At 40.4% G+C, this 23923-nt stretch overlaps 1 protein-coding gene across 1 annotated transcript in view; it reads right to left on the bottom strand.

The window, feature by feature from the left end:
- Positions 1-22867, bottom strand: part of phldb3 (pleckstrin homology-like domain, family B, member 3) — a 35202-nt gene extending 12335 nt beyond the window's left edge. Inside the window, exons 1-7 of the mRNA XM_088905851.1 lie at positions 22559-22867; positions 8999-9231; positions 8052-8186; positions 7243-7380; positions 6452-6580; positions 5886-6041; positions 3533-3643 (exon numbers count right to left, since the gene is read on the bottom strand). Of these exons, the coding sequence (XP_088761977.1) occupies positions 3533-3643; positions 5886-6041; positions 6452-6580; positions 7243-7380; positions 8052-8186; positions 8999-9199 (870 nt within the window). The 5' untranslated portion in view covers positions 9200-9231; positions 22559-22867. The remainder of the gene's footprint in view (positions 1-3532; positions 3644-5885; positions 6042-6451; positions 6581-7242; positions 7381-8051; positions 8187-8998; positions 9232-22558) is intronic.
- Between the last annotated feature and the right edge of the window lie 1056 nt (positions 22868-23923).

The raw sequence follows: 23923 nt of genomic DNA, 5'->3' as shown, positions 1-23923 counted from the left end.
TGAACTAGCCAAGCCAGGCTTGAAGAGCTCCACCTGTGATCTTTACATTAAAATGAAAGAAAAACTGTCCATTTGGGAGCAGAAGGAAGTATTTTTAAAAAAATCTCTAATCACACTCTACTTCTACCACATTTGCAAGCTGTTGTTTCTAGTTCTGGCAAGTTTGTTGTGACTTTAGACTTTAGAAAGCCAGCTCTGTCAAATGAATACATATTATTTTCAAGGTAGAGCTCCTTTAAACCTCTGTTTTCCGGCGATATAACCAAATAATTAAGAATCGAAACTAAGAACTGACCTTAAAGAGCTTTGGTTTGAAAATGAAACATTACATTTTGTTGGTTTGTGATGGTTGTTCCTGGAAATGTCATGTATTATACAGTATGTTGCCCTGAAAAATATGAAAAGTATGTGCCTTTGATGATAAATATTAAATGTTTCATTTTTCAGCACAATTCCAGATTTCTGTCTCTGCTTTTTTTTTTGCTAAAAAAAACATATTCCTCTGACCAGTAATTGCAGCCTTCCAGCAACCTGTAATTCAAGCCAGGCCTCGTCTGAGGAGACAGATCTTCACTCCTTTTCTCTCTCTAGTTTATTTGCGATACAGTATGTCAACACGTTACATATTTGTGTCCTTGGGAGATGAGAGAAGCAGTTTCCTATGCTTTCCATTCTGGGAGAAAAAAGGCACTGTATTGAATGACAAAGTAAAATCTGAGTGACAAAATATAGAATGAAAGTCTCTTAACTGTAGCACCATTTAGCTATTTTCAAATGGCCTTCCACCCTTAAAGCCTTCAAAACAGTCTTTTTTAGCAGTCTTTGTCACTAGACTTTTGCAAGTGACATTAGATTTTATGTAAATGTATTTATTACTAAGTGTAGGATATTTTTATCTTTATTAACCAAAATTGTTTTAAATTTTATTTAAAAAAATGATCGAGTCAAGAAGTCGTGTTCAAAAACTGGTGAAAATAGATGTGTTATCATATACACATGTGAAAGCATCTCAGAGATTAGTGATCAGTGTCACCTATAAACTGTGTAAGTGATTGTTAAGGTAAAACACCCAGGGGCTTCAATGCTAAGAAAGAAGTAATTCATTTTGCAAAAAAGCAAATGTTTAGGTTTTTAACTGGAAAACAAGAGGGATCAAAGGTAAGTCTAAAGGGCTATCATGTGACTAAAAGTAAACACTGAAAACAAAGAGTCCTACCTGTAGTCAAACTATGAATTAAATAGACAGTTGTTAAAGCTGACGAAAATTGTCTGCACCAATACTTTTAAATGCTGTGGGGGTTTTTTTCCCCTATGCAGCCAGCACAGGTTAGAAAAGAAGAACCGCATATACTGTGACAGCTGGCAGTTAGCTGATTCTGACTCCTGACTACACTCAAGTAAATCTGGTCAGCCAGGCTCGGTCAGTCAGGGTGACTAAATATCCCATGATTGACTGTTCAGCATATCCCATCATGGAGGGGTGGGGTGTCCATGTGCCTCAGATCAGCACAAACTCTGTTCCTTGCTAATTCCTCCTGGACTCTCCTCGGATTACAGAATGTCCCATTGCTGATAGCACAGTGTTTCTGAAGAATTTGTGAGGGTGCCTATTTAATCTGTTTTTATAACTAGAAAACATAGCTAACCCTGTGAGGTCTATGCATCTGCACACCATTGCACAGACATCTTAAAAGTGTTCTACTGGTAAGGATTCCAGAAAATAGAGTTTCAAAGTTTCTTTTAAAATTAAATAATTTAAACTGCGCTTTAAGCATCATATCTCTGCTTATATTTATTATCCTGCTCAATTAATCAGTTGTCAACAGTAAGCTGTAGCACTTAATTGACAAGTTGCTTTCATTTTAAGGGAAACTTTAAAAAATGTGGTTCTATTTTATAATAAACAATAATAAACTTTATTTTATGTAGCGCCTTTAAAGGTGGCTTCTCAAAGTGCTTTACAGAACGACACAAAAACACACAATGAGAAGAGACAATAGATGGGGGTACTGAGTACAGTAGGAGCAGAGGGGTAAAGAACAGAACCAGTTAAGTAAAGGCTGTTCTAAAGAAGAAGTTCTTAGTGTTTAGTCTGGATTTGAAGGAGTTTAGGCAAGGTGACTCTCTGATAGCTTTGGGACATAACAGGAGAAGGCCCTGTCACCCATAGAGTGTAGACGGGCTTGAGGGACAGACAGGAGACCAGAAGTAGAAAAGCAAAGGTTGAGAGGTGGGGAGTAGTTTGATAGTACAGTAGCTCAGACAGGTACCGAGGTGCCAAGCCATGCAGAACCTTATAGGTGAGCATGAGGATTTTGAAGTCGACACGAAACGTGACAGGAAACCAGTGCAAGGACTCCAGGATAGGAGTAATGTGATCACTTGCACTAGACCTGGTCAGGATTCTGGCTGCAGAATTTCAGACATACTGTAGTTTGTTCAATGTGGATTTAGAAACCTTGGCGAGTAGACCGTTACAATAGTCAATTCGGGAGAAGACAAATGTGTTGATCAGCTTTTCAGCCAGTTAGCAATAACACAGGATGTAGTCTAGCAATATTTCTGAGGTGAAAGAATTTTAACGTATATTAGGATGGTAAGGCTTGATAGTCATTCAAGCTATTGTTTCCCAGTTTGTCAGTGACAAACTGACATGCCTAGGGTTTGATCCAACCAGCATCTAAATTGCTTCTTTTAACATGCTCTCAGCTTTATTCTGCAGTGAAAACTTAGTGTTCTTAGGCCTCCATCAACTGCAATGTGGGAAGTCATCACTTTGCACAACAAAAAAACACACATTTTGCTCATTTGCAAATAATTTTAGAGAAACTGGAAAACACATAAAAACAAGTACTAGAGTCTGACTGTGGCGTTCTCTTCGCTCAGAGATCTTTGCTCAGGTCTATACAGCAAGCTGTCAAGTTTAACTACAATCTGACTTCAAGGAGTTTGAAAAAGTAAAACAGAGCCTAAGCAATTCCTTTCCTTCTGTCATCGAAAACATCAAGACTCTAGAGACCACAAACAAACACACAATAGCTTGGATGGAGCTCCTAAGATTCAGATGATGGCCATTATCAAAATCACAGGGTCTGCTAAGGTTCTGACAAGGCACTACAGCCACATTCTTTTAAATCTGCACTATGGCTTAAATTTGGGAGTAATGGTGGACACCTTAAGAGTTGGCTGTCACCACTGGTTCCACATTGCTGCAAGTCATACAGCAGAAATGAAATCAGATGATCAAGGTAATTAATGAAAACCACAAAACCACTGAGTTAGAACTTTATGCATACACTAAAGGAAAACTTGAAAACTTCAAAGACGAAATCTGCGAATTAGCTGAAAAGTCTGATGTCTGATTATTGGTAACTTTAAACAGACAATTATGAGACCTATTAATTGTGCTGAATTTTACTTAACTGGCTTATCTCAGCTAGGCGACTGCAGCTCTGCTTACAGACAAGAGCTTGAGATCCCCCACTTAAAAGAGTAAAGCAAATTTTCAATCAGAAAAACAACAGTTTCTTACCATGTGGAGGCATTTGAGAAGATCTTTCCTGTCCTGGCTGAGCCTCTGCAGCTCCTTGTCACTCTGCTTCTGGATCTGCCTCACTTGATCTCGCAGCTGAATTACCCTCTCCTGCAAAAAGAAAGGGCCCGATCTCTTAAGAACAGCCGTGTACACACACACACAGAGGATGTCTCTGAGCTCCAACTCTTACACAACAGACAGAAGGTCTGACTCGTCCCCCCTGGCCGTCACATGACGGCGGCCCACAGAGCTGTGTGATTCAGCGGGGCTCTTCTCTGTGGCTGGAAGGCGGGGTGATCTATGATTGCATTAGAATGCAGGATTAGATTAAAGCCAGCGCACTACCAGCTCCCTCCTACCCAAGCTATCTTGTCAGGGGCAGAACTGCTTAGCAAGACCTTTTTCTCCTTCACAGAGCCTTGTCAAATAATAAGCAGCTGTTTTAAAGATCTGGAGACGGATAGCTGCAGGAGCTCTGACTAGCACCAATGACTCACAACGGTCACTGGGAGGCCATCGCTCGTGTGGTAAAAAGGAGCCCAAAGCCACCGTTGCCAGCGATTAAAACCATATATCCTAATCACTCGAGAAAAAATGAGTTTGTGTTCTGTCAAACTGGACACCACTTCAAACTCCCAGACAAAGTCATTTGGTTGCAGTCCAGTATATCTGCAGCTCCAGGTGCAGAAACTATACCAGATTAAAGGAAATACATAGTTTACAAGGGATTTGTTCCAGGGACAGTGAATCATCGCTGGTCATCACCATCCATGAATTACAGGCAGAGAGGGTCTAGGATCAGTGCAGTAATAATGGTACAGAGCTCTACAGTCCAAAAGACACAATAATGACCTTAGGCACAGTACGTGTCGGAAAGCTGATGCACAGTTTAGTCGCAACGTTGTAAAAACAAGATACTGCTGCCCTGGAATGGGCTTCAAAAAAACAACAGCTGGGATAATTCTCCATTTTAGATAAACGCTAAGAACAGCCACGTCAAAGGAGTAGAATAGCTCTAGTCTACAGACAGACAGTAGGGGGACTTAATTTCAAAGTTAACCCAAGGATTTATGTAACGCTTAATGGCAAAAAAAAAAGGACAACATATTTGGAACAGATGTATTACCTCTAAAAGAGTGTCTAATTTTCACACAGAGAGTCCTGGGGGTTAGTATGAAGCTACTTAGTAACAGATGTATTTCCCCCCCTCCATCCAAACAGCTCCATTTCTGTCCCATACTTTGACTCTGCCACTTAAGCTGAGTCTTAACAGGAGGGATGTCCAATCCAAGACCGGAAACGTCTGTGCGTTTGTGGGTTTCTATTCCAACTCAGTGCTCGACGAGCTAATCAAACTGGTTACTGCCTTAACTGGACCACTTCCACAGCTTCTCCCAGCTTTGCTTTAAAGAGGCCTGGAAAACCTGCATACTTTCCAGTCTTGAAGGACTTGCATGGAACCTCCCTGTTAAAGTGGCCATCACTTTCTTATGTCCCCACTCCTCTAACTAAACCACGAATACCTAACTGGAATGCTAATAAGGCCTCATACAATACCATAATTGTCCTCTCTGATCTTTTCTGCAAGAATTGTGAAAAATTACTATGTTAGAAAAATAAACTATTTTATAGTATTATGATTGTTATATTATTGTAGTAATGATACTATACTATTAATACAGTAATAATAATATTTGTGGACATTCTGCCAGCCAGCTGAAGTAACCCTGCTTTACAGTTTGAGGATTCATAGAACATTTCACATTCCACATTATGCATAGGCAGACCTGAACCCAGTCTTACAAGCAAGAGAAAAAATGGCAGAGTGAATGCAAAAATCTGCTCCCTTATCCAGCTAGAATTTACATCACAGAAGGCCAGCAGGGCTGGAGTTGCTCAATACTGGGATGGGTGTATCTCATTTGGAGTGCAGACTCCTGTTAAGATCTTGTTTAATTCAAGCTGAACGAGCCCTTCTTTCAACTACAAATACTCCTCAACTGAACTGACATACGAGCTATGTTCCACACAACCTTATGTGAGCCCAAATCAAGGTTAGTCGTAAAGTATTCCAAGATAGTACATGCACATGTTATAGCTGTCAGCGTTATCATTATTATTGGTTCCATAACCGGAACCAAAAAGATTCACTTGATGGGTTTACCATTATTATTATTTACTATTAATAATACGTTCAAACAAATACGAGCTTTGTATACTAGGGAAGAGATTCTGCACTAGAAGAAGCTCGTGACACTGGACAGTTGGCAGCCAAAGAGCTGCACAACAACCCAAGAGCCGGCCGATGAGACCAGAGTGTCCCAGGACAAGGCCCGAGGGCTGGCGGTACCTTGATGGAGTTGACGCGGTGCTGCTGCTGGGAGATGTCCTGCAAGGCCTTCCTGTGGGCGAACTCCCTCTCCTCCTCCAGCACGCTCTCCCTCTCCAGGAAGTGGAACTCCAGATCCTCAAACGCCCGCACCGCCCCTTCCAGCGCCTCCCTCTCCTTCGCGAGAGGGAAAAGGCGTGAATGCAAAACAGGAAGAAAGAACATCGGAGAGTGGCCATGCCAGACACCAGGAGAGGAAAAGATCGGGCGAAAGTATGCATTGAGAGCGTTTATAATTTATGAGCTTTTAAATCACTTTAGTGCCTTGAATTCTTTTGTCAGAAAATTTGGCTTGAATGGGAACTGAGAGGGAAGGAGAGAAAGCAGCAGTGCAAGAGTGTGGGAGTGTGAGTCTGTAAGAGATAGGATTTTCTCTCATTTTACACTCTTCTCTAGGTTGGGTCAAATATCTGTAGGTCATCTCACTAAGGCGTCTGACATGTGAAGAGTATATACTTTCTAGAATGTTTTTCCACATGACCCAACTGCCTCTTCCTTACTGTCATCTCAGTTCTGGTCTATGTTACCTCCTGCAGGCGCTGCCGCAGCTGCTCCCGGAGGCTCTCAGGCTGGGTCTCCACCTGCCGCTGGAACTCCTCCTGGCGCTGCCGCAGCTCATCCACCCTCTGCCGCTCCGCCTGCAGTCTCATCTTCTCCTGGATGAAGAGAGGGGAGGCAGAGAGAGATAGACACCAGATCAAACACATCCCTAAGGAGCGATGGGTAAAATATCATTAACGCACTGACACACATTCTTAGCACACGGCGATCTGCGATTGGCTTAAAGAGCTTCAGAAAAACTCATCTTACAAGGCCAGAGCAATCCCACTGTGACATACAGTACTAACTGAAAATTGGTGAAACGTGGATTGCAAACCCCAATGGTGACTCCTTCCGGAAAGGGAAAATGTTGAGAGAGGATTTGACATCTACCATAGGATGCTGTGCCCGTGGCTAGACTAGTTTTTTGTAAAACAAGTTTCCTATATCTTGGAATGGTGTTAAACACAGCCAACCTTAAAAACATAAAGAAACCCAACATCAACTGAATATAATGATGGAAGAGGGGATGGGACTGGACTGCAAATTTTTCAGACCCTCGCAGAATACATGCAACATCCCGTTCAAGTGATTCGGATGCCCACAGAGGCCTAATGTGTTTATTTCCAAATATTTTGGCCAGTGAGTGTGAAAACCAACTTAATTCTGCATGGCAAGAATCTCCATTCCCACTTTCCACACTCATCAAAAAGAGGAGATTGATAAGTGCCGTGAGTTTCTCTCCTGAAATCAGTGCCCTGGGTACCGATGTATGTACCTGCTGCCTCTCGGAGTGAAATCTCATCTCCTGTTGCCTCAGGGCCTCCTGGAGGGTGTCCAGACGTTGGGTTTCTCTGGTCAGCTCCTCCTGCTCGGTCTGCAGCTCCCCCTCCAGTAGAGCACGCTCCATCTGCATCTGAACCACACAACACACAGGCCAGGGTCAGAGTTCAGGAGCAACACCAGCAGAGCTTTCATCCAGTTTCATTAGCTTTCACTTTTCACAATTCCCATCTGCAAATATCAAAAACTAATTTGTTGTATAGTGTGCAACATTCACGTCAGTCTATTAATCACTTTCTAATTAAAGATCAATACGTGTACTGAAATTTCTGCCAGCAATTACAGCCCAAAAAAGGATCATTCCTAATGGTTTCAGTGCAAGTTTGGAACTACAGCTGCAAAGGAAATTGAACAACTCCAGGTTGTGATGGCACAAGTAAATGAACACAGTATTCAGCCCATATTTTATTTCTATGCTCCCGATAATTCTTTAAACTGTAAATCTCAAAATCCCAACATTTATGCTCCATGGGTTTTTCCAGAGAATTTATCTGATGCACAGACAATTCCCTTTGTCAAAACACTTTCTAGTTTTAGTCTTAAGTTGGGTTTTAACAGTTAAGGGTTAGGCTTACCAAGTGCAGGATAAAACAACTACTGTATTCAATGTGTATTCCCTTTAAAATGATGAAAATTCACAATCATACCTCCATTCAGCTTTTTTATTAGGACTAAAAAGTGTCCCTTAATGCATCCTCCTCCTTCCTTCTTGAGGAGGACCGAAGATAAGTGCCCTACAGGTACCTCAAGTTTGAGCTCTTCACGCTGCTGGTCCATGTCCTTGATTCTCTGCTGCAGCCTGGAGACCAGGGCTGCAGCCTGTGTGTGCTCCACCTCTGCAGGGTGCACAGGAGCTGTATCTTCTCTGGAGTTCTCAGTCTGCAGGCAGATAAGATAGATACAGGGACCATGAGGATTGCTGTGGTTCATGGCATTTTCTAAGTCTTCAAGCCTTCAAGAGAAAATCATGGGAAAAGGATGACTAACATTTTAAAAATAAAAAGTATTAATTGGTACACAATGACCACATCTTTCAGACATCTACGACAAACACATAGAACAGGACGGCAATGATCATGATCACCCCTTGTGCAGTGAATTTGAACTCAAAGATTACAGCTACAAAGATTAGAGAGCAACAGAACTAAGTCATCTTTTACTCCTACAGCTATCAACCTGCTCAATTTGGACAGACAGTGTGGATATGCAGCAGTGATATAAACACCCTGTTGGTATGTATACGTTGTACAGTATGTACTGGCTGTAAACAATTAGTACGTTATATTACTAGTTTCATATTTGAAAACTGTAATTAACAATTAAATATGCTGTAGCTTGCACTCTCCAAAGTGGTTGTGACAGGTTTGAATCAGATGCATGAAGCAAAAGGGAGACAGTGAAGAGACTGGAGAAATACAGGAGAGTAAGAGAAGTGAGGAAAATTAAAGAATGATCCGAGGTGGACTTCTAGAGTAGAAGCTGTGTAGAATAGATATTAAGGAAGTGGAAGTTTATATAAATATTGCTAAAAAAATAGCAGCAGGAACAAGCCAGAGAAGTAGTGTGGTGAGTGGGACAGGAAACCACCAAAAGCACCACCGTCCTACAGGAAGAGGGGGACAGATTGTCTGTATTAATCCAATATTGTACTACAGTCCCCAGACAGTCCTGTGCCAGTGTGCCTCTCTCACCCTGGTTTGGGAGCTCTCAGTGCTGCTGCTCTCTTCGCTGTCCGTCTCCTCCCCGGAGCTGGGAGAAGAGGCAGAGCCTGAGCTGCATTCCAACACCTCGGACACGTCTATGGCCTCCCGCCTGGCAACTTGGGTAGGCATGACGAGCGGAGAGCCGATCTGCAGTTGGTTCCCTGATGTGTTCATGTTGTGCTGTGGCATCTCTCAGGGCGGCACGCGACCCCGGCAGGCCTCTGTAGAGAGACAGAGAAAAGCAGGCGTCACGCTGGGATGGCAATGATTAACGAGTGTCCTTCCACAACGACATCAGGCCATCCTTTATGACCCCAAATTATCAGCGCTAACCAGAAGGAGAAAACAATTCAATTCCTTCACAGAAGACAACAGAAGTAAATATTTAGAAAAAAAAATCTGAAGCCCTTTCCGACATTTTTGTTCAAGTACATTTAACCACAGCATTAAAAGTGCGCTGGACAGGAAAAACAAAAAGCTAAATGCAACAACAAACAAAAACGAGTCAACCACCATACTGTAAAAAACGTCTCTCGTTTCTTCAAGCGTAAAACAAGGACAATTTTGAGATCTGATTTAATTCATTAGCATCTCGCTTTCATACAAAAACACATTCTGTACATAATTTCTTCAGTTCCCAAGTACTGAAAGTTGGGAAGAGAAACAGGTGGGATGCTCTAGTGACAAAAAGGCATACTGGATACACTGTATGACTATGATTGCACTTAATGGTTTGAACAAGGAGCTTGACTTGACTTGTTTCTTGTAGCAATGCTTTTGTACAGAATGCAGTCTTAGAAACTGTGGAAATACAGTACCTGCTGAGCAGCCTATAGCATCTTATATGAACTAAGACTTTCAACCTCCCATTTTTTTAATTATACTATAAACATATATATAGTATAATGGTGAAGCAATACAGCCAAATTATCATTTGTGTTTCTTTATTTCAGGATTTCTTTCTCACTAAGGTTATTTAAAAAGTTGCATTGCTTTAATAAACTGTATGGATGAATTGATATATTTGAGCAACGTAGTCCAATTCATTTTGGAATTCAGTTAGTCTATGCTTGTTACAGTTTGCTCCATAATAAATGCATAGCTTGTGGATGCTTTATAAATGTGCTGTGATTTTTTATTTTATTTTGGCTGGTTTTGAAACCCGCCATTGCAATTGGATAGCAGGTAACCAGTATTCAATCACACAAAAAGGAGTATTTTGCAGAGCTCTGGCTAAACTCACTTGGGTTCCTAATTTCACAAAAACAAGTGGCATCCCCATTTGAGATTATCCAATACCAAAACGTATACTTACAGAAAATAGCAGTTCAAAATAAAGCAGGACTACACTGAAGACTTAAAGACTTTTCTATCTCAAGCACTTATAGGATTTTTGTAAATCGGCATGCAGATGTAAGAACATTGTAGTACATTTATGTACAACACAAAGCTCTGGGTGTGGGTTTACTCTGATTAAGAGCGGATTTGTAACGTAAACAAGTATTTCATTAGATTCATGTCCAAAACACAACAAAGAGGTGTCGGGGAAGCTTAGTTCTTGGGGTCTGGCTCACTGTGCTCTAACCCTGTGTAAAGCTGCCACACAATGCATTATTAAAACACAATGGTGCATTGTTCTTATTACACATGCTACACCTGGCTGAGTGGGTACATTCCAGGGCTGGTGATAAACAGATCACCATTCTCCTCTGATCACTTGGAAAACTACGCTAACTTGTCTTTCTTGTCCTTCTTTCCTCATGTATAGCTTCTTAATAGACATCTTTTTCAAGCATCTCCCCTCTCTCGTATCATCTTCCAGTTGAAAAATGAGATTTTTAGTAAGGGCCCCACTTGTGGAAGGAGAAGATGAGCCTTTTTTTTTTTTTTTACAGAGATTTAATAAGGCAACAATAAATCTTTCCATTTGACAATGATAAGTAGCGTCAGTAGGCTGACACAGCTCACATTTGAGTGGGGCTTGAACAAGCCAGAGCTCGTTTCTCCAGCAGTACAGAAAGAAGGCTTGGAGCACAGCCAGTTTGTGTCATCATTCTCCAGCTTTCTCAGTCCTGCATCCTCTGCTATTTCTGCTGCCACCCAATGAAGGACAACCAGCAGAAGGAGCTGAAGGGGACAGACAATCTTGCTGTCTGTATTGTCTAAAAAGGAGCAAAATAGGGAAAACTACAGAACACAACGACATCTTAAACATATTCCTGTAGTCTGGTACAGAAATGTTTTTCCGGTATGTTGACACTATCCATAAGAAATCTGTGCAAGACAATGACAACTCAGCCATTAACAGGAGCCCTTAATCCTGAGGAGTCTAACATGTTCTCAGCTCGCTGAGCTGTCTCGCAGAAAGTTGACGCTGTTTTGCTTTGCAAATGCAGAACCTGACATGTTCCTGTTAACGGCTGCTGCCAAAATGGAAAATGAACAGCACAGCAATTCTGAGAGAGGAGGAGAAGACGAAAGACGAAGAGGTTTTGTTTGAAAGAGACAGAAAAGGAAACAAAATAGTGACACATCACAGGGAAGGCCTCTGCAAAAGCCTCTCATTTCAGAAAACAGATCCAGTGGGAGAATCATGGAATTAATTAGCTACAGTATAATATCAATAAAGCTTCTAACATTCGTGTAGATTGCAATAGGTCACAAATTGCCTGTGGACTTCTCACATTTAGGAATAGACATGAATCCCACCCCCTGTGTCTTTAAATGATGAACTTAGAATTCCTTCCTATGGTAAGATGAGTCTGTCCTCCAGCACAACAGATAACTGGAAAAGCAGGGACAGTCTCAGTCATACCTCACAGCGTTATCACAGATACCACAAGACTTTTTCAGCATGGCCATAATCTCTGTACAGCGCTTTTCCTCCATACAAACAACTTAACATATAAGATTATAGAGAATTTGGGGGGAATTATGAGAAAGGGGGCCAGAAGAGCATATATACAGTATATATACACACACATGCACAGTATACTGTATATACAAGGTATCTTTAAGACATACACTGCATAAACATACCTTGGGTGGAAAGCACTTCACCTATAAAAAAAATGAAATACAGTGACCCATTGTATTTTTTAAATACAATTTCCATGTCGAGTTCAGCCTTACACAAATTCAACACAAAACACAAATGAGTTAACGGGTTAATAATTTTACCTCGGATAGCTACTACACCTTTAACTGCATTCATACAACATCCAAGCTACAACCCCTATACTGTACATACTTTATAGGCAAATAGGGAAACATGGCTTGAACACGTTTTGCATAAAACAAAAATGCCATATTCATAATGTTTGGACTGTGGACAGTATAATGCCAAAAAGCTATAGAGTTTAAACATTGTTAAAAGTATAACAAATTGTACATGCCCCAATTATATTTTAATTAGCATGTTAGTATATGTAACACTGTTGTAACTGTGCTACACTGATGTAATGAAATCACTCTTGCTCTGAAGTATTACTGTTACTGTACTGGAGAGGGTAAACATAACTCTGATTAGACAGGAGCTTCACTCATTCCAGAACGTAGTACAGGTAGCTGCAGGTCCTGTCAGACTTCCTCTAGCAGACCCAGCCAACTTTTCACACATGATAAGCAAATTAAGAACAATATTTTCATTCCTGACTCTCAACAGGGTCTTTCACCAAAGTGAATGGTGTGATTACCTCACAAAGACATGAAGAAAACAGTTTCGTTCTCTCTCACAACAGGATGTGGTTCTCCCTATTGTAGAGGGGAATTCGTGGAGATTCATTGCAATTGCCCTGTGATGGTCCCAAGAGCACACAACACTGTAGGAGCGGTTCAGAGCTTTACTGGAAAGAGCTGTGCGCTTGTCAAACAGAAATCTGATCAGAAATAAGAAGCCGAGATGCAATTCCAAGCACTTACAGTTTTGGATCCAGTCACACTCATGGTGTTCTGGTCTTCACTGGGATTGCAAAAGAACTGCAAATACCCTCCCTCCTGGAACTTTTTTTTCCCAAAAACAAACATTCATATTCCTGTGACAGGGGCTTTCTGTGGCAGGGAAGATAAGATAAAGCACCATGCATAATTTCAGTTTCAAGGTCAATCATGAGAAAGTTTCAAGTTTTTCACTTAAAGTCATTTATGGCCTTACCATATAATTAACTCACTGAGATCTTGTAGGCTGCTGATGTTCTGGGACTGGTAAGCTTTGCTTGCAACCAGTCAAAATCGATCAAAAACCTGACTTGAGAAGAGAGAAACCAGTAGACATGTCAGCTTGAAGCTAAGGGTGAACTAAAGTCCCAACCTTACCACTGCAGGACTACTGGACATCAGCAGCCATACTACTGATTGTCAGCAGCCATTTAACATGAGTCACAGTTGGCTATCGAGCCATGTCACTAGCCAACTGTGACCACGATTCCCTAAAAAAAAAAAGCTGAGGATCATATCTAGGTTACACAGGACGACCATGTTTTCCTCAGCTTCTTGTATATCTGCCAGCTTTCAATAACATCAGTAAGAGATGATCTTCTTCCAAACAATGACACTCCTGCCACTGTCTCCAAGATGGATCTAACAGGAGGGTGTGATAAAGGAGTGCCTTCTAATCATCAAGGAGTTATAGCAGCAAGCCTGAGGCAATTAATATTAAGAAGAAGAATTTCACTGTCCTTCCTAGCTGTGCTCTGCACAGCCTGAGGAGCACATTCAAGTGGACGTCAGCAGCCATTTAACTCTTGACACACATAAAGCCATGGGCACATGAGAGACAGAACTCAAGCAACACTGAAACTCCTGGAAAGAACTGGGCTTAATATGCTCAAGCAGACTGCAGGGGACAAAAACATACCCTTCAGCATCAAGATCCCTGAGAACATTCACATGGAAGTCTTTTTAAAATACCAAAGGGGATGGGCAGATAACAAAGCCAAGAACTATTTTGGGGACAACACAACATGTAGGATGCCACTAGTGATTCTCCGGGCCAGAAACAGGCTACTGGTTTAGATTAACTGGAGTAAAACCTTCACAGAGAAGCTGAAGGCTGTCTATTTGTAACGTGCCTCATCTCCTGGGACAGGACCTCTCAGCTGACTTTCTTAGAATCCTAATGACTCAGTTCTCATTCTACCCTCCCTCCTGATTAGTCTTGGTTTACTAAGAAGTGAATTCAGTTGAGCAGTATTTCAGAAAACAGGCAACACTACACCAAACTCCCAGAAGGGAATCCCCAGTGTTGTGCTTCCACTAAGGAAACCTCAATCACATTTGGCTAACAAGAGAGCCCTGACTTGAACTGGCGCTAAGGGGATCAGTCTGCACTCCAAACAATAACCCTGTGTCAGTTGGAGGCACAGTGCATTAAAACATTTGGGACTTGCAGTATCTAAGGACCTCATAGCTAACATTTAGACATTTATTTTGGGACCTGTCACAATTTAAAAGCTGAAAAAAAATTAATATGCCTGAAAATGAGTACTTTTAAGGAATTAGTTAAGCAAGAGAGCTCAGCTGCAAGGAATGTCATTACACACTGGGTCACGAGGAGCAGGATTAGGGAGGTCTTCCCTAGCGTGTGTAAGAGAGACAGAACTGAGACTCAGGATTTTAAAAGTATGTTTTATGTCACCAGACAGGATCTGAAAAATCAGAACTGCAATGCAGGCAGGATATTAGCACAGAAACATGTCTGCACTCCCACAAGACGTGGTACCCAGATTAAACAATTACTGGGGCTGGGTGGAAGAAATTGATTATCAAACACATTTTGGAGGCCAAGTTTAGTAAAACACTTACTTAATTACTAAACTTTTCCATTTACCATCAGTTCCAAATTCAGATTCATACTTAATTACACCTTGCTGATAAACTGGTACAGCATACAGTTCCTTTCTGAAACCTTTTTATGCAAGTAAAAACTGAAGTTTCAATCTAAACAGAAGTAACTATGTTTCAGGGAAATAACCTTGAGGCCTGTGACTGGCTGTTCTGCTCATTTTCTGAAATAACATACGTTCTGTTGTTCCAAAACCTCTGTCATCTCAAAAAAAAGATTTCTCCTGATAGTCGGAATAAATGGTCATAAATGTTTAAGGTTTAAATAAAAAAAAAGGAACCATTTCCTATGAGCTCATTCTAATTCACTTGCTATCAAGTGAATGTGCTAAACATTCCTGTGAGACATTTGCCCACAGGAAGAATACAAATCAGTTTAACAACAGAGAGGGATAATTTTGTACGATTTCCAGGACTAAGTTCTAAGATTTATATACTACGACTGAAAATAATGTGTAAAATAGCTATCCAAAAGACAGAACTACAAATTCAATTGTCTGCAAGGAACAAGTACCTGTATACCATAATTTAATATCAATTGCATCATGTACTGTTTGTCAGGCCAAACATCAAACCCTGAAGTTAAGCAAAAATGACCATTTTAATGAAAAACAGTTCTGCATCAATGAGTCATTTTTCCTCAACAGAGGGTTGAATGATCAACACACTATCTGGCATCTGTTCTTAAGTGAAGTGCCCGTTCCCTCATTCAAGAAACATTCCCAACCTATATTCCCCCCCAAAAAAATCACCATCCCGATACATGATTATTTTACAAAAGCCTCCTGAAAGTTTTGAACAAGTTTAAAGGCCAGGATTGTTCAAATCCCATTATTTCCTTGTCCTCACAAATGGGGCTCATGCAAATAAATCTGCACCAAAGAAGGAACCAGGAACAAGTGGAAATTAAGTTTATGGGGCATTCAGGATTTCAGGGTGGTCAGAAGCAAGCCACAGTGTTAAGGTTGACTTCATGGGAATCTTAAAGGGAGTGTGCGATGGAGTGCTTGGACCAATAGGTAACAAAACACGTAGGATGGGTCAGGTGTCCTACTCTTGTATTCTCCAGCCTGCAACCTCATCATTCTTCAGGAAGAAAAAAAAAACAGCACATGCTTTATAGAGACAATTTGTACAGGTCACACGTATAGCAACTACAGTTTAAAATAGCATGTGATTCATGCCCAACAATGCCTGCTGCAGAACAGACCACGGAAATTGGCTGTAGGCTATATAACCAATACACAATGGGGCATTGAAATGCGTCTGCAAAACAAACTGCACGTGTGAAATAAACAACAACACCCAAAGGCACGAGACATTCTGGGGATTATGCTTTAAATTATAAATCATGTAAAATGTGCATTTAACCCCACTGGTTACATTATGTGTTACAACTTGGAAACTGTACTCTTTGGCCAAAATATTATGAAATCCACATACAATGAACCGAATTTCTTGGATGCAGGTGTAGTGATTTAGGGATCATTGTTATTATTAACCATCAGTGATCAAACAGTGAATTCTCCGAGTGGATCTCAAGTTGAATATGCAGGAACAAACCAAGCACACGCAACGCATTCAGAAATATAATCTACGTTTCCGTTTTACAAAACGAAAACAACAAAGTAGTAGACAACAAGGGTTGAAGCTGGATGCCCAAATGATGTGTCTTCGTAAGGTACAACATGTCTTTTGTCAGCATAGAATTAACCTGTATTTGTTGCAGAGTACTGGAGCTCACCAATCAAATATTTCATTCAAATTTCTTTTGGAAAATCATATCTGAGATCACACACAATTTGTAGTTCTAATCTGGATTCAGTGGATGGAAAGTTTTATTGCTCCTTTATTTTTAATTGAGAATACTTACAGTATTATGAACCACAAACATCTCGACAAAAATTCCATCAAAAATATATATTTTCTGACTACCTAATCCTGTTTTAAAGCACTTTTTATTGACTACATAAGAGTTAAACACCTCGTCTCTGCATGACTGCATGACTGAAGATTAAAGAATATCTCCTCTTCAGAATTAGACACCTCATAATTTATTTTTTTTCCTGTTCAAAGAAAAAGCTTTTCACAAATATGCTGATGTACCAAAAGCTGACAAACAGAACACAAACACAAAAGTTTGCTTTTTATGTTAAAAGTAATCTGTTTGAACAGTAGACAGCCATTTACTTTAACAGCTGGACCATGGGATGCCGTTTCTAAACTGAGTCTTTGCACTGTTTTTTTTTAATGAAAGAGGGATTTTTAGCCACGATTCAGTATCTCATTGTTCAGGAAGTTGTCCAACTGTATACTAGATTTGTGACTCGCGTACAATTTGTACAATTTCAATAAGTTAATTCCTACTGACATTTAGAGATTGGCCCAAAAACATTTGGTCAGAAAGTAACTCTATTTCCCATATTTGGAGGAAATCTATTAATAATAAGTGAAAACAGAAATCAGTATCAAGTACCTGTCGATCAGTAACCAAGCAGCATTTCAGCACATCTCTCATTCGCTCGTTCTGATGTCCCTGATATACCCGTCTCTCATTGTTCACAGCTTAGCAGCTGTTTGTCAAATGACAGTTGGTAACCATCAAATTAAAATGCGATAATACAATAAATTGCTTAGCCAAAATATAGGATTTCAACCTCCTTGGTTATCAAAGTAATGATGTTAATTTGTATTATTCAGATCAATCTCTTGTTCTCAACCGTAACCACAAAAGCTTGTTCCTCACGAACCTGACCAGTAGAGACAAGTTTTGTTTTTTTTTGCAGGAACAAGAAAGGCGATGCTTTCCCTTCAGAATGCCCTGTGTCAAACCAAAACAAAATTCCCTCATTCTGGGAAACGAGTCGCCGGCGAAAGAAACAGAAAGCGATGTCTGAAATCTGGTCTGCTGAAATCCGCTTGACCAGAACACTTCATCATTCCAATCCAAACAATTTTCAAAATTATGCATGAAGCAATTGTGCATTTCCTAGGGAATGCTCTGCTTCCAGCTTTTCTAACTGGTCAGGGGATAAAGGAACTCAACCAGAACTGTACAAATGACCTGACATTACTTTCCACGCCCTGCCAATGAAAGGAGTGCTTTGGCACAAGTACTGTTCTTTAATTCTTTATTTACTTACCTGCCTTTCAGTAGATTTTAATCTGCTGTAACTTCTTGAGCAAACCTAAGGCAGAGCTGAAAACATTAAACAGCCTTTGCCTCCGATCGGATCTGCTGACTCAGGATAAGGTAAAGAAAATGAGACCTAGTTCAGGATGTTGACAAGATTGGTATTAATAAAGGTAAAGGTGACTGATTTAAACAAGGCTGTCCACACATCTAACTCTGTGTCCCTCTCCCTCTGCTTTTTCATTATCATCACGCTGTTAGCATAAGGGAATTGCCAGCCACACTTTTTACTTTTAATCAAACAGCTGCCGCAGATAATCATTAAACAAAATATCCTTTCAACACCGGGCCAAGAAAAAACAATTCTTAACATATCACCTGTAGGAACCGTGAACCTGGAGGCCAGCGTCAGTTTCTGCAAAATGTCCTAATTTCTTCAAATTGTGAAAAACGGGACCTTCACATTGATGGAGGAACAATTTATTTGCCAAATTAAAAAAGGTTCTTGGAGATGTGACTTAGAGACCTTGAACCTACACAGCAAGAAGATTCTAGCTATTTGATATCAATAATAAAATAAAGCAAGAAATATGTAAAGTTAACAAGGGTTCATTACTGAAAAAATACCCAAGATACTGTGACTTTCTGAGTCTCGATAGGACATTAACTAAATTACTTTAAGTAAAGAAATATTAGGCAAGTGTAAATAGATAGGGTTAAACCTAATGCCTCTCTAATGTGCTTCAGAGTGTTGTAGGTGCTAGTAAATACAGTAGGCAATCTAATCAGACAGCTTGTTCCATACTGTACTTCCATAAGTCTTTGCCTAAAGCAAAGCTTCAAATTCTCAGCTTTATACTCTTCCACATAGCTTCCACTTGTGTTTCACTCTGTAGACATGCGCTGGGGTGATTTTGTCATTGAAGATATTGAATACAATCTATTCTGTTCAAGATTCAAAGGGTTTAAGTTCATTCAGTCTGTCACTGTAGCACATTCTCTTAAATCCCCAAGTGCATCTGGTTGCTCCTCACAAAGTAAAGCAGCAATGTTTTATTTTCTATAATGTAGTGAACCAAACCTGTACAAAATACTCTCAACAATGCCTTACTTGAGTATTACTATGTACAACTTTCATCATGAGATCCTTTGCTTTCATTTAGGCATTTTAACTACATATCTTAACATTTTGTTTGCTTGTTTTATTCTTTCCTTATACTCTCTTGAAGAAGGGTCAAGAAGGCTTTCTATTAGAAAATGGATGGATGAAAAACCGTGTTCTTGTCTTTGTTAAAACATCATTTATCGGGTGTGTACGCATTAATGACTGTGTGCCGTGTGATCATAATTATTGCTTTGTGTCAATGAATAATTTTAAACAGGTCGGACAAGTGAGTGTATATGTTTGCATTACCATCACATATTTCACCAAGAAAGATTCAACAGGTTGTTATCAGTTGTCAGGTGTGTGCAACAGACCGTAATTAAATAAACTCGTGTTGGTTGCTCAAAGACTAAGATGGAGTTGACACGATAGGTGCAAAGTAAAAGGTGGATTAGGATCGCTGCCTCATGTCTACACTAAACTCCAGTCCATAATGTTCCTTTCTACACCCATTCAAATGTCCTATTCTTTTGCAAGTTTCAGAGCAGCCCGACCAGCCTGTGACTCCTCCTTCACAGGCAACAGTGGTTCTGATAAGCAAGAACAGAGATGGGAGGGTGGGTCAAATGGTGGAGAAAAGACAAAGACACAAAAAATAAAAAAAAAGCAGTGAAAGTACAGACCACAGTGTTAGGTCATCTGACGTTACTAAGGGCATCCTCATGTTTTCTGCTGTAAGAGGGAACCGACTCTCACAGAGATCCCACTGACCTACCAGCCACGACCCCGAACGGCACCTCTTCATCAGAGCCGTGTAGGATGCAAAAGGAAATTATCTTTTCAGATGTCTCTAACGGATCAATTGTGCCTGGAGCTCAGAAAGGTGAAACCACGGTGTATCCACAAGAACCTATTTCTCAAAAAAACAACATTTTGGAAAAGGCGCCATCCTTCAAAAAGGAGTAGGGGTGTAACCCCACCATCCTGGCCAAACTTCCCATTGGCCTTTATCAGTCATGGTCCCTAATAATCCCCGTCTCTGAACTGGCTTCATCACTCTGCTCTCCTCCCACTGAGAGCTCGTGTGTGGGGAGTGGACTGGTGCACTATGGCTGCCGTCGCATCATACAGGTGGGTGAGGCACATTAGAGGTGGTGATAGTGGAGGAGAGTCCCCATTACCTGTAAAGTGCTTTGAGTGGACTGTCCAGAAAAGCGCTATATAAGTGTAAGCAATTTTTAATTATTGTTATTATTAAATGCCCAGCAAATATCCATGGATTAGATTTTCAATCTTACTTCCCTCCCCCCTTCCTCAGGCTTTCACCCACTGTGAAAATATTTCCCACACACTCCCCTGCCAATCCAGGCCTTATTAGGTGCTGCAGGAGCCTGGGAGCCATGTACAGTATATATAGAGCACAGAGGGAGGTAACTGAGCCATAGCACTGTCTACTGGTACACTGACCCTGCACAAACTGGGCAAGTTAGCCGGCAGATGTTGGCCTTTGACCCAGCTGGCACAGCAAGCATTCCCTCAAGAACCTTACTCACATAGCAGTGTGTGTGAAGAGGCTGAGCTAGACACAATGGGACAACAATAGCAGCACTAGGGAGAGTTCTAAGAAAATACACAGAAGAGGTTTCCTTTGTAGTTTTATGAAGGTCTGCCTCCATTCTTTCTGATCGCTGGTTAAAAAAATCCTTCAAATTCAATTCCATCCCATTGAATTCTCCAAACAGTTAAAGTTAAAGTTTGAACTGAGGTGTGATGTTAATTATAGAAAACCGAAATCAAAGAAAGTGATCAGCATTTTCTATTTCACTTCACTTTACAAATAAACAACCAAAACCTTTCATATTTACAGACTGGTTTTGGCTTCATTAGAGCTCATCAGTGCAGTGTAGTCTGTTTTGATTGAGCTGTAATTGTTATTAAAATAATCATTACCACGTTTTGTGATTTAAATCATTGTATTATATTCAACGTACATGTAGAGGCACAAAAATATTTGCACCCACCAACTCCTCTAATTTATAACACACAATAAATTTAATACATACACAAATCTAAGAACAATACCCCTTCTAAAATAACTAAACACTCCTCCATCCCAGCAGAAGGCAATTAAGATGTTTTAGAGAAATCTCATGTTGTGTATGAATATTAATGTAATGCTGTACAAATCTCCTAAGCACTGAAGTTAATTCATTTGTAGCAGTAAGTTTACTTTTACTTGCATGTACATACTTGTAACTTTTCTCACCTACTACATTGTACAGTATACTGTACATATTTGGGGCATACTGCACAAAGCTGTCAGTAATCTTTAATCACGACAAATGTATTAGAATAGAAAATTGATATAAAACTGCTAGAGTAGATTGAAACCAGATTTTGACATGTTCAGTTCTAAGAATATATCCCACAGTACCAAGCATAACCTTAAAGCACTTTTTTTGTCTTGTTCACAAAAAGCTTATCTTTGAAATTACTTTACTTCCTGTGATTTTTTTCCTTACGATATGAAAACAAAAACAATAAGCCTGCTCACTATACAGTGCACATACCCGGGTCAGACACTGGTCAGAATAAAGTTCAGTATTCGCGTCAGCATTGAAATTTACAGTCCGGAGCTCACTAAAACCACGGGCGCCAACGCACTCAGGAACTTAATTCTTTTTTAATCGTCTGTGATTACTTTTAATTGACAAGGAGTGGCATACCGGAGAGAAATGATCAGGCAAGCTTCTTATGCAATATCTAACCCTGTTGTATTCCATGTAATCTACCATTCCCTAACCTCTTTCATCTACCAGATGAAAAGATAAAGTTATTACGTAGTTATTTCCGCAATGATGAACCAAGTGTTATGTATGCACAACAGGGTTCCTTTCAAATACAGCTTCCTTACTGAATCCGAATTTACAAGGAATACGTATTTATTTACAAAAGAGAATATCATATGTATAATATTAGCGAAAACTCGTACGTTTAGCCAGGTATATCGCATGCATCATGTTGCAAAAAATGCGGTTCTTAAACAAGGCTCCGAAAGTGTTGACTCATCAGCTAACTGAATGATGTCAAAACAACCTTAATTAATGTGGGCAAGTTTCAGTTCCCACGGTTTAATAAAGACAGGCTTAAATAATGATAGACTGCGAGTCCAGCTTGCACGATAAAGGGACAAGAATGGTACAAACACAAACTAGTTGATCACTGCACTGCGTTCAAACACCGCACTTCCCGATAGAAGGAAAATAAAGAAAATTAATTATAATGGAACTATGTAATAAAATTCCAATAAACTTTAGGGGCAGTCCAACAAGTCAAGATCTCATCTAAAGTGAGCAAACAGACGGAACATAAAAACATACACTTTCAATATTTTACGTTTTGTTCTTTCAGGCTGTATGCGATGAATGTTTCCATATCGCATTTTTATCTCGATATTTTTTTTTCTTACCTTCAGGAACGCTCACTGTATGTCGTTTTAAGCGCTTCCTCTTACTCTAAGCTTTTGGTTGCCCCTGAAGTCCAGCTCCGGTGGGTGCCCTTTGTCAAGGTGAGATGCCCCTGGCCGCGTCCGCTGTCCAAACAGAATACGCGTGGGTAGAAAATAACCAAACTTGCCAGCACAGGTGCTCTCTGAAAACTTCCCAAACGAGTAACAATCTATCCCGTTTCGTAAGAGAGTCGGATCCCCCTGTTATTTTGTCCTCCAACAGCGTGAATGCAAAGCGAGTTGCATTTTCACTTGGTTGAGCACACTTTCTTTTCCCCCCCCCCCCGTTCTAGAGAACTGTTAATACTAGTCTGATCAGCAGGTGGATTAGTCATTTAACTTCGCTTGGGGGCGGGTTCAAACTGGGAAGCAAGCTGGTGCTTGCCCGACGAGGTGGCGGTGGTAGAGAGAGCTGCTCTCGGAGGTTTACGGGAACTAGACGAAAAGCCCCTAGCGGGCAATCCATTGGAATTAAAATGGCAGTTTTATTTACTGATCTGTAATGCCAATGTCGAGCAACCCAAAACGCCACTCGCATTTTAATTTTTTAACCTTTTAGAGTATATCCATTTGATTCAAATAAAAAAAAATAGAAAAAACTTTAAAAATTAAGGGGGAAAATACTTTTAAGAGTTCAGAAATGCAGATTTCCCGAGTTCCAACTGTCGCTTTTTTTTGTTTGTGTTCTTCACGGCCTATGCGAGCGGCACACTGGGCTAATTAAGAATGCAGTATTTGTTCAAGTTAACCCGAGTTCGTATTCAGATTTTATGTCTCGATTTGCAAACAGCATGACGTAATGTTTCTACCAGGTGTTCCACGTGAGGAGACTGTCCCCCGCCCCACAGGTGGTCGGCGGACTGTGCTTGTTTCTGGGCCGGAGCTTGTGAGACAAGAAATATAACGTTATCTAAAGGGAACGCGAAATTTCCGCACCTTGCTAAATTGAGACCCGTCACAAGATTACTGATAATGGGATTGCGTCTTGTCATCTGAACTGTTGTTATAAATCAGTCATTCAAGTAATGTGAAAAACCTATCACCCAGAAAGCAATGATTGAAGCTAACGCTTCTATGGCGCATAAAGATTCGATAGCAATTTACTTGAGGGTGGTGATTAAAAGCTTGGTCATCAAGTTTTAGAGTAGTAGTTATTAAACATCATTGTAACTATATTTCAGTTTAAATGCAAACAAAGGTTATCAGGCGTTTCTGAAGCAGTTTCTAATGAAGATGTACCCCTGTGGCATCTGTAGGCACCTTAAGGGGTTATAATTTCCACATTGCGTTTACTGATTCAGTTTTGGTTAGATCAAAAGTCCCTCC

This window comes from Atractosteus spatula, chromosome 25 (assembly GCF_055471065.1).
Source record: "Atractosteus spatula isolate fAtrSpa1 chromosome 25, fAtrSpa1.hap1, whole genome shotgun sequence".
NCBI classification, from domain to species: Eukaryota; Metazoa; Chordata; class Actinopteri; order Semionotiformes; family Lepisosteidae; genus Atractosteus; species Atractosteus spatula.
This window is presented reverse-complemented; position numbering and strand designations above follow the sequence as displayed.